Genomic DNA, 11,615 nt, shown 5'->3' on the forward strand with positions numbered 1-11,615 from the left:
AGTCGAGGTTTGACTTTTCAAATCCTCAAAAATGATGGAAAACGGCATGCTATAGTATGCCGTTCGAGACCATGGGCTATAGCCCATCGCAAAGTCAGTATTTGACTTTTGAAAAGTCAAACGGTGACTTTTCCCGGGGTCTGTCAAAAAGTCGAGGTTTGACTTTTAATTGTGATACTGGGCTGCCCATCGCCATGGTAATAAATTATGAAAAACGAGGATTTGAAAAAAAGACGAAAATGACTCCAAGACGATGGGCTATATATAGCCCATGGTCTCGGAGTGATTTTCGTCTTTTTTTCAAATCCTCAAAAATGATGGAAAACGGCATGCTATAGTATGCCGTTCGAGACCATGGGCTATAGCCCATCGCCATGGTCATAAATTATGAAAAACGAGGATTTGAAAAAAAGACGAAAATGACTCCGAGACGATGGGCTATAGCCCATGGTCTCGGAGTGATTTTCGTCTTTTTTTCAAATCCTCAAAAATGATGGAAAACGGCATGCTATAGTATGCCGTTCGAGACCATGGGCTATAGCCCATCGCCATGGTCATAAATTATGAAAAACGAGGATTTGAAAAAAAGACGAAAATGACTCCGAGACGATAGGCTATAGCCCATGGTCTCGGAGTCATTTTCGTCTTTTTTTCAAATCCTCAAAAATGATGGAAAACGGCATGCTATAGTATGCCGTTCGAGACCATGGGCTATAGCCCATCGCCATGGTCATAAATTATGAAAAACGAGGATTTGAAAAAAAGACGAAAATGACTCCGAGACGATGGGCTATAGCCCATGGTCTCGGAGTCATTTTCGTCTTTTTTTCAAATCCTCAAAAATGATGGAAAACGGCATGCTATAGTATGCCGTTCGAGACCATGGGCTATAGCCCATCGCAAAGTCAGTATTTGACTTTTGAAAAGTCAAACGGTGACTTTTCCCGGGGTCTGTCAAAAAGTCGAGGTTTGACTTTTAATTGTGATACTGGGCTGCCCATCGCCATGGTCATAAATTATGAAAAACGAGGATTTGAAAAAAAGACGAAAATGACTCCAAGACGATGGGCTATATATAGCCCATGGTCTCGGAGTGATTTTCGTCTTTTTTTCAAATCCTCAAAAATGATGGAAAACGGCATGCTATAGTATGCCGTTCGAGACCATGGGCTATAGCCCATCGCCATGGTCATAAATTATGAAAAACGAGGATTTGAAAAAAAGACGAAAATGACTCCGAGACGATAGGCTATAGCCCATGGTCTCGGAGTCATTTTCGTCTTTTTTTCAAATCCTCAAAAATGATGGAAAACGGCATGCTATAGTATGCCGTTCGAGACCATGGGCTATAGCCCATCGCAAAGTCAGTATTTGACTTTTGAAAAGTCAAACGGTGACTTTTCCCGGGGTCTGTCAAAAAGTCGAGGTTTGACTTTTCAAATCCTCAAAAATGATGGAAAACGGCATGCTATAGTATGCCGTTCGAGACCATGGGCTATAGCCCATCGCAAAGTCAGTATTTGACTTTTGAAAAGTCAAACGGTGACTTTTCCCGGGGTCTGTCAAAAAGTCGAGGTTTGACTTTTCAAATCCTCAAAAATGATGGAAAACGGCATGCTATAGTATGCCGTTCGAGACCATGGGCTATAGCCCATCGCAAAGTCAGTATTTGACTTTTGAAAAGTCAAACGGTGACTTTTCCCGGGGTCTGTCAAAAAGTCGAGGTTTGACTTTTAATTGTGATACTGGGCTGCCCATCGCCATGGTCATAAATTATGAAAAACGAGGATTTGAAAAAAAGACGAAAATGACTCCAAGACGATGGGCTATATATAGCCCATGGTCTCGGAGTGATTTTCGTCTTTTTTTCAAATCCTCAAAAATGATGGAAAACGGCATGCTATAGTATGCCGTTCGAGACCATGGGCTATAGCCCATCGCCATGGTCATAAATTATGAAAAACGAGGATTTGAAAAAAAGACGAAAATGACTCCGAGACGATGGGCTATAGCCCATGGTCTCGGAGTCATTTTCGTCTTTTTTTCAAATCCTCAAAAATGATGGAAAACGGCATGCTATAGTATGCCGTTCGAGACCATGGGCTATAGCCCATCGCAAAGTCAGTATTTGACTTTTGAAAAGTCAAACGGTGACTTTTCCCGGGGTCTGTCAAAAAGTCGAGGTTTGACTTTTAATTGTGATACTGGGCTGCCCATCGCCATGGTCATAAATTATGAAAAACGAGGATTTGAAAAAAAGACGAAAATGACTCCAAGACGATGGGCTATATATAGCCCATGGTCTCGGAGTGATTTTCGTCTTTTTTTCAAATCCTCAAAAATGATGGAAAACGGCATGCTATAGTATGCCGTTCGAGACCATGGGCTATAGCCCATCGCCATGGTCATAAATTATGAAAAACGAGGATTTGAAAAAAAGACGAAAATGACTCCGAGACGATAGGCTATAGCCCATGGTCTCGGAGTCATTTTCGTCTTTTTTTAAAATCCTCAAAAATGATGGAAAACGGCATGCTATAGTATGCCGTTCGAGACCATGGGCTATAGCCCATCGCAAAGTCAGTATTTGACTTTTGAAAAGTCAAACGGTGACTTTTCCCGGGGTCTGTCAAAAAGTCGAGGTTTGACTTTTCAAATCCTCAAAAATGATGGAAAACGGCATGCTATAGTATGCCGTTCGAGACCATGGGCTATAGCCCATCGCAAAGTCAGTATTTGACTTTTGAAAAGTCAAACGGTGACTTTTCCCGGGGTCTGTCAAAAAGTCGAGGTTTGACTTTTCAAATCCTCAAAAATGATGGAAAACGGCATGCTATAGTATGCCGTTCGAGACCATGGGCTATAGCCCATCGCAAAGTCAGTATTTGACTTTTGAAAAGTCAAACGGTGACTTTTCCCGGGGTCTGTCAAAAAGTCGAGGTTTGACTTTTAATTGTGATACTGGGCTGCCCATCGCCATGGTCATAAATTATGAAAAACGAGGATTTGAAAAAAAGACGAAAATGACTCCAAGACGATGGGCTATATATAGCCCATGGTCTCGGAGTGATTTTCGTCTTTTTTTCAAATCCTCAAAAATGATGGAAAACGGCATGCTATAGTATGCCGTTCGAGACCATGGGCTATAGCCCATCGCAAAGTCAGTATTTGACTTTTGAAAAGTCAAACGGTGACTTTTCCCGGGGTCTGTCAAAAAGTCGAGGTTTGACTTTTAATTGTGATACTGGGCTGCCCATCGCCATGGTCATAAATTATGAAAAACGAGGATTTGAAAAAAAGACGAAAAGGACTCCAAGACGATGGGCTATATATAGCCCATGGTCTCGGAGTGATTTTCGTCTTTTTTTCAAATCCTCAAAAATGATGGAAAACGGCATGCTATAGTATGCCGTTCGAGACCATGGGCTATAGCCCATCGCAAAGTCAGTATTTGACTTTTGAAAAGTCAAACGGTGACTTTTCCCGGGGTCTGTCAAAAAGTCGAGGTTTGACTTTTAATTGTGATACTGGGCTGCCCATCGCCATGGTCATAAATTATGAAAAACGAGGATTTGAAAAAAAGACGAAAATGACTCCAAGACGATGGGCTATATGTAGCCCATGGTCTCGGAGTGATTTTCGTCTTTTTTTCAAATCCTCAAAAATGATGGAAAACGGCATGCTATAGTATGCCGTTCGAGACCATGGGCTATAGCCCATTAGCCTGGGTAAACCCACTCCCCCTACTGGACAACATTTCATTCTGCCAGGAGGGTTGAGTCTGGCAAAATGGTAATACAAAGTCTTTAGCATTGTATCAGCTTTGGTACGAGCCAATCCGCGACCGAGCTCAGGGCTCTGTGATTGACAGCGCACGTTGGCCAATCAGGAACGATTTGAGCAGTTGATGACGTATGTACTGCTCGACTCATTCACCACAACAAACATGGCGGAGCTAGTAGCTAGCAGTGACGTTACCGACGGAATAAAAACAGCCATAGGGGAAGTTATTGCAGAAATTGATTCAATAACAGCAATTAAACAAGAGCAAGAGTATGCACTTGTGGAGTTTCTCAGTGCACGGGACATTCTCTGCGTTCTTCCTACAGGTTTTGGAAAAAGCTTAGTATATCAACTAGCACCGTTGGTGACAAAGAAAATGTTCCCAGACAGCAATCCTATCTTCATCATTGTTTCGCCACTCGTCGCGCTGATGGAGGACCAGATAAAAGAAGCAACAAAACTAGGAGTTACTGCTATGCAGCTTGGTGTTCACAACGTTACAGACCTAGAACAGGGATCCTATCAATTAGTATTTGGCAGTCCAGAGGCTTGGCTGATGAATGATAAGTGGCTGAAAATGCTGGAAAGTCCTGTGTATCGTGAAAACATCATGGGAATAGTGGTCGATGAAGTACACGTCGCATATAAATGGTAAATATATATAGAATCTCCTGTTACTGTTTAAACGTATGATTATTTGTGTTGTAGACTAGTAGGGCAGTGGTTTTAAACCCTTTTCATATCAAGGCACCTTATTTATTCAGAACTTGAGCCACAGACCACTATTTGAAGACAATTAGCCTCAATATTTTGTTATTGTTGTATAAAATGTCCACAATTCCATGCTGTATGATTAGGAGAGATAGCAGGCAAACGTTGATCAAAATAACATTCTACATTCTGTAATTGTGTAGACTTCTTTTAAATTAAGTAATGCAGATGTTTAACAATAGAGAGAGTTGAGATAATCTATAATAAGGGTACATTTGGTAACCAACTTTCCATAATTTAACTGGGGACCACCTGTAACCCGCTCAAAGATCACTGGTGGTCCCCGGAACACTGGTTAAAAATCACTGTAGTAGACTACCAGGGCTAGGACGTAGGCCCCCTATTTTTCATGTGTATATGATGATTTCTTTTTTTGTTGTATAGAAGTTGCATAGAAGTGTTTATTTGTCTTTAAATGTTCTGATGAATAGAAACCGGGTGACCCTGATGAAAACTAGTCTTAGTGCTTTTAATGGATTTATTCTCTTACTTGTACTGTAGTTGAACTGTACCCATTCTACAAACTGTTAATAACATAATCAATCAACAACATGTTATCTGTGAACACAAGTGGAACATTAGGCTACTGGCTTCAATGTGGTAATCATCAACATTGTCTGCTTTATTGTCTTCATCAGGGGACTGGGTGCAAAGGGGAAACCTGCCTTCAGAGATAGCTTTTCAAAGCTTAGTGTACTCCGATCCATTGTGAAACAAGGTGAGTAAAATGAACCCTTTAACCCATTTAAATCTGAGACCAGATTCTACAAAATGTCATACAAAATCATGACAGTTTTCTATATCAGTGGTGCTCAAACTATTTAACGTCAAGGACACCCAAAATTATATGTAATTGGCCACCGACCCCCATCTGAAAATATGTTGTTCCAGGGAGCCCCCAGAAGCAAATATTTGAGTTGAAAAATAGCTTGTAGATCTGCTATTTTTCAACAGCTACAGTTTTAAATAATGGTTAAAAGCTATAAGGCGACACAGATGCGGCCTCAGGTCTAAATGGGTTAACTGTAGTGCGGTACATAATGAATAAACCTGTTCTGTTGGTTTGGTCTGATGTCTCATCCGATAGTTTGATAAACCAGCCGGTCACGTGAACTCACATTCTGTTTTACCAGGCTAATTATTTTGATGTCTTGTAATTTACCATTGCACTATTCTGCAATAAATAGCACTGTTTATTTGTGACATCATGTATTATATTCTTATTCTTATGTCTTCTTCAGGCACCCCAGTGTTGGCTCTGACCGCATCAGCAGACATGGAGTCCAGAGACAGAGTCACCAGACTTCTAGCAATGGAGAATGCAACACGGGTGATTGTGAGCCCCAACAGAACCAACATCCGACTAGCACTAGCCTCAGCACCACGCCACGAAAAAGTACAATGTCTTGACTGGATAGTGGATGATGTTCGAGCCAAGGGAACAGCGATGGCACAGATCATTATCTACTGCCGGTCACGTGACAAGACAGCAGAGGTGTACCACTATCTGAAAGCAGAACTAGGTGAAGATTTCTGGTTAGACAGGGACCCAGAGAAAAAGTGGGACAATGAATTGATTGGCATGTACCATAAAGGGACTGACAAAGACAACAAGAACTTTGTAATTAGTTCACTGAATGGACAGGGGAATTGCAGAGTTGTTGCTGCCACAACTGCGCTCGGGATGGGCCTCAACTTTCCCAATATCTCTCATGTGGTGATGTTTGGTCCACCAAACGACACAGAAGCGATAGTCCAACAGGCTGGCAGAGCTGGGAGAAACGGAGTGCAATCACACGCAGTTTTATACAACACAAGGTCATTTCATGTGGATAAGGCAGTACGAGATTTGTTTACAGAAGGCAGAACCAGTTGCTTGAGAAAAGCTTTGTATAGTAAATTTGAAGAGATTACAGAAAGTCTTGAGCCAGGTCATCTGTGCTGTACATTTTGCCATAAGTCATGTTCATGTGATGGATCAGGTGTTTGTGTGGAGCCTCTACCCATTTATGAGCAGCAGAAAAATATTTGTGTACCTTTGCAGTCAAGGGTGGTTACACGTAATCACAAAACATTAATCAAGGCACAGTTGGAGAAGTACAAAAACGATTTGGTTGCAGACCTCCCATACCTCTTTACTAGCCAGGCTGCTTGTACAGGATTTAGTGATCAATTGATTGTTGCCGTTTTGGAAAAGTGTGCACACATCTTCGACATAGATTACATCGATAACCACCTTCCTGTCTACAGCCACGAACATGCATGGCACATATTACAAGTTATCAATGATGTTTTTCATGACATTGAAGATATGCCGCCTGCCAACCCCACAGAGGGTGCTAGCATTTGTCCGCCAGATATTTATTACCGTGGGTATTTTGATGAGTCAGATGAAGACACATACTGTGATTCCAATGAGGATTCCAATTCCAGCTCAAATGATGACATTTGAAGTTGGCCTGAGCATGTACATTTGTTTTGTTTTGAGTCAATACTTATGTACTTTTCTGAATGCAACTTAATAAAGTTTTCATTGTTGGATACTCTATTTCTTGTCGGTTGTAGGTGTGCAAAAGCCTTGCTTTTTAAGTCTACCGATTGACGGGTCAATTTGGTTTCATTTTACACTCCCTAGAGTTCTATTATAGTCTGCATTACTTCATTTACAGTATACACTATATTAGAGAATGTAGAATAATCATTTTGGTAAACGTTTATCTCTCCTATGGTACCACATATTTAACGTTTAAGGTCAGAGCTTCACCCATTTAGACCTGAGGACAATTCTACAAATGTCTTCTAAATCTAAGGCAGTTTTCTGAAAAACCCATGTTTCTATGTCAGTGGTTCTCAAACATTTTCATGTCGAGGACCCCCAAAAATATATGTCATTGGCTGCCGACCCCCATCTGAAAATATGTTGTTCCAGGGACCCCCCGGAAGCAAAGATTTGAGTTAAAAACATTTGCACCACATTTTCAGGATTTTTCAAAAAATAGCAGATCTACAAGCTTGTAGCGCGGCACTCGGTGCAGCGCTATGAGCTTGTAGATCTACTTGAACAGCTACAGTATAACATAATGCTTAAAACACCCAGAATGGGCTAAATCTCAAATGCCAAATAATGGACCTGGATATTATTTTTTTAAAACCACTGTGCTAGACAAACAGAATCCAGGAGCTTCTTATCAATTTCCTTGCTCATTGATCTAAATATATAACTATTTTAAGATGGCGTTCCCTTATTGCATGGTGTGGATTAAATCCGGGAGAGCTAGGTGAGATTGACATCAAACATCAGCCATCCATGAAGTGCTTCTCTCTTCTGGACAGTTAAATATTTATCAACATGACATAACAATCAAAGACATTAGAATGTTAAGATGGACCACTTTCCAGGTTAAATTTGGCTTTAGTCACAGGAAACATTTTGTTGGGTTGATCCAATCAAGCAGGTCTCATGCAGCTCAGGGGTTAATTTACAGTACAAGTAGAGAATGTAGAATAATTATTTTGGTAACACTTTTAAGGGAAGTCAACACCTCAAGAGATTCCCATGCGGTACCCTGTGGAGAAAGCCATTGTCTGTCTAATCCTTTGAAGCTTCCCAGACGTGTGACCCAAAAACACTATATCCTGTAGGACTATATCATGTCATGTATGAATCAACTTATGCTCTCTCTCACAATAAATTGTTTTGTGGAAGTCTGACGACTGCCTGTCCTTTGAGACCTTATGCTGTATTAACACAGTGCTATTTAAGAAATGCAAAGGTGGTGTTCAAAGCATTTTATTTTACAAATTAAACAATGAAAAAGCAACATTTATAACAGACACACAAACATATAAAATAAATGGAAAGGACAAATGGTTACCCTACATTCAGAGCTTTGTTAAGCCAAAATATGTCCCTGTACAATTGCACATGAGAAATGGGAGACAAAATACTCAGGGAAGTTTCACATTTGAACTACTCTCCATTCTCTTAGCCTAGCCTTCATCCACAAACGATATTCACTGTAATTGAATTTGGACAGGAGGTTCCTGTCAAAACGAGGGAAGGCACTGAATTCTCTGCCGGGATGACTTGCAAAGAGCTCTCCCTCAAGGGCAACCTGGACCAGTGCTCTGATGTCGTTTGTCTGGTCAGGTGTGTGATGCCTGCCACTTTGCTTGGCCACTCCCAACTCAGCGTCTGTGGCATCTAACAAGTGCTTGAGGACACTGATGGACCTACTAATTCTGCTGGCAGATTGCTCGGTCAGGTTTGCTCCAAGGCCCTTCAAGAAAGACTTGAGGAAATTGTTCAAGTGTTCCAGGTGCAAGTCTAGGCTGATGTTATTTCCTTTCCCCCCCCTGCTGCTCCAAAAACGGTTATATGTGATGCTGTGGACCAACTTGGGTGAAAGAGTGGCATTCAGTTGCACCGATAGCAGGAAGGTGCTGTAGGCATACTGAGTGTGACCATATGCTTTATAGTACATAAGGGCAACTGTGTACAGCTTCAATAGCCTCTTTCCGTCTCCTTCTTTCACAGCATCGCGTAGATTCATCAAAAAAAAACCAAAGCTTAATCTTGCCACTGAATGTTCTGTTTTGTGGTCCATTGTAGGGGTGGTTGGGGAGGTCGGTACATCTGGTTGTAGCTGGAGTTTGTGGTATTTGAGCTCATGTGTATTGCGAGACTTCTTGTGCTTGTAGACCTTTGAGCAGCCTTCCATGCGGCACCTAAGCTGTGTCTGTGGAGACAACAGTGTAAGACTTAAAAGAAAGACAGAGGAATACAGTGTGCTATGCCTAAGACAAATGTGGTACAGCAAGGCACAGGTGAATCACATGACAACATGCCCCTAAAGAATATTTCAATTCAATATATAATATATATATATAATATATATATAATATAAACAATTCTTGGCATCTGCCATTTGAATTAAAGGTGACTTGATCAAAAAGCACCTGTCAGCTCAAATCCACAATGCAACATTTTGTTTTCAGTGTTGCTGTGCACAAACATCGGTAGCATTATAAATTAAATACAAAAAACCCCCTACCTATTCCATTTCCCCCCCTCTATTTCCCATTCCAAGTACATTTGTCTTATATGTAATGCCAGCGCCGCTATTCTAAAGCACCCTCAGGTACATATTTAAACTATTTTCAGGTGGGTAGATCTTGTTGAGCTGGTCATTTTGAAAGTAGCTCTCAAGTCAAAAAAGGGTGGGCACCCCTTTGGTACAGTGACAGTCACACTGCAATATCTTACAATATGGTTTACATATTTGTATTGCTAACATACATACTAACTATTTTAGTCTAGATGGCACGGCCTCATCAAACAAACAAATTACTATTATGGAAATGTTAAAAAACCTCAGGTTGTTGTTCTTCGGCCAGGGTAACCGCTGTTGCAACGGCAGACGTGGTGTCATTGATGTTGACGAAGGTTTTCACAACTAGCGCTGCTTTGTCATGCAGCCAGGTCCGCTTGAGTTCCATATCCTCGGCATCCCTTACGTTGTCTGGGATGAATCCCTCAGGCGTTTCTGTTAGCGGAAACAGTGCAAGAAAAAACAGCATGTTGATGGAAATACTACCTATTAATCCAATATAGGAATGAAAATGTTTTAATTGATAAAAAAAATGTGTTATACCAGAGACATCCTTCAGCTGAAAAATGGTCATTGCTGCTGCCAGGAAAAGTGCTGCTGTCTCTTTAGCCACAAACTCTTTATATGCATTGAATGCAACTTTTGGGCCCTTCTTCGCATTGCTGCACCTAGGACATATTAACAAGTTTAATTGCACTATATTGTGCCCCTCTTTCTCTCTCTCTCTCACACACAGACTCACACTTGCAAGACGACTGGGCCAACTCCTTTTGCACGCACACGCGCGCACACACACGCCCACAGACAGACAGACAGACAGACAGACAGACAGACAGACAGTTACACGAACCAGTTGAATCTTTTGATACCAAGCCAATAGCGGCCAGGTGTTCACTGGGGACAGGACTTCATAGATCACTTTGCCCTATCTCTCTCTCCCTCATTCACTCACTCACTCACTCAAACACTCAAACACGCACGCACGCATGCACATGGACAGGCCAAAATTCATGGGGCCGGTTTTCACTGCAGAATAAACAGAAGATACAGTTAAATAAACAGGTTTAATAAACAGAAATTATGAGCATTCAACTAATATGATCATAAGGTATTTTTGAATAGGGTTACATTTTGAGTCGGTATTACAAACCTGAGCTTGTTCATGTTCGCCAGCAAGGTACCGTGGTCTTTGGCAGACGCGTCTTTGAAGAAGACCTTATGATATATCTGAATGACATTTTGTATTAGATTACACTATAGCAGAAACAAAAGTTTGAAGCTTCAATCTATATATGGTAATCAAACTTTGTTCAATTTGCAACAAGTATTATTACTTGTTCTCTTAGACAAGGGCATTGTGTGTTTAAATATAAAGATATCCTTGAAGTCAACATGCTATTGGGGGACAGCACAAGCTTTTATTTTATTAGCCAAAAAACTATTCATTTCGTAACCATCTGTTGACCATTTAAATTCACTCACTTCATAAAGGTTTCTGATAGCGTGCCAGTCTTCAAACTTGAACTGCATTCCTGCAAGTCTTACTTCGGGTGATCTTCCATTGCCCATGGTCCACTGCATTTTGCGACTGGCACCTTCAGTGAGCCTGTCACCTCCAACCAGGAGAGTTTCCATGCCATCCTTGCCCTTTGGTACATAGCTACAAAATACACAAGTCTTTTAACACCATTCAGCCTCTCTCTCTCTCAAACACACACACACACACACACACACACACACACACACACACACACACACACACACACAATTCACATTTAAAATTACTTACTTGGTCTGTATATGCTCCAGAATGGCTTGCAGGTCGTCAGATTCGTTCTCATTTTTAAAGAGGAGACCAAGGGGATGCTATGAAGAGTATATTGACAATATAGTGATTATAACAACACAGGCTTATGTCTATACACATTGACAGTGAAGGTTAATACTAAT

At 41.1% G+C, this 11,615-nt stretch overlaps 2 protein-coding genes across 2 annotated transcripts; one reads left to right on the plus strand and one right to left on the minus strand.

The window, feature by feature from the left end:
• Window positions 1-3,788: 3,788 nt before the first annotated feature.
• Window positions 3,789-7,156, plus strand: LOC306919498 (ATP-dependent DNA helicase RecQ-like; the record flags this gene model as incomplete). The annotated part of the gene is made up of 4 exons (XM_079532258.1): window positions 3,789-4,434; window positions 5,193-5,272; window positions 5,796-6,372; window positions 7,120-7,156. Exons 1-4 carry the CDS (start codon window positions 3,908-3,910, stop codon window positions 7,154-7,156), a joined length of 1,221 nt encoding a protein of 406 aa, XP_079388384.1. The 5' UTR covers window positions 3,789-3,907.
• A 1,279-nt stretch (window positions 7,157-8,435) lies between these two features.
• LOC306919499 (uncharacterized protein) lies at window positions 8,436-10,061 on the minus strand. The gene is made up of 2 exons (XM_079532259.1): window positions 9,928-10,061; window positions 8,436-9,293 (listed from the first exon to the last, which is right to left on the minus strand). Exons 1-2 carry the CDS (start codon window positions 10,051-10,053, stop codon window positions 8,514-8,516), a joined length of 906 nt encoding a protein of 301 aa, XP_079388385.1. The 5' UTR covers window positions 10,054-10,061; the 3' UTR covers window positions 8,436-8,513.
• Between the last annotated feature and the right edge of the window lie 1,554 nt (window positions 10,062-11,615).

Source organism: Electrona antarctica (genome assembly GCF_951216825.1).
Source record: "Electrona antarctica genome assembly, contig: scaffold_43, whole genome shotgun sequence".
Lineage (NCBI taxonomy): Eukaryota > Metazoa > Chordata > Actinopteri > Myctophiformes > Myctophidae > Electrona > Electrona antarctica.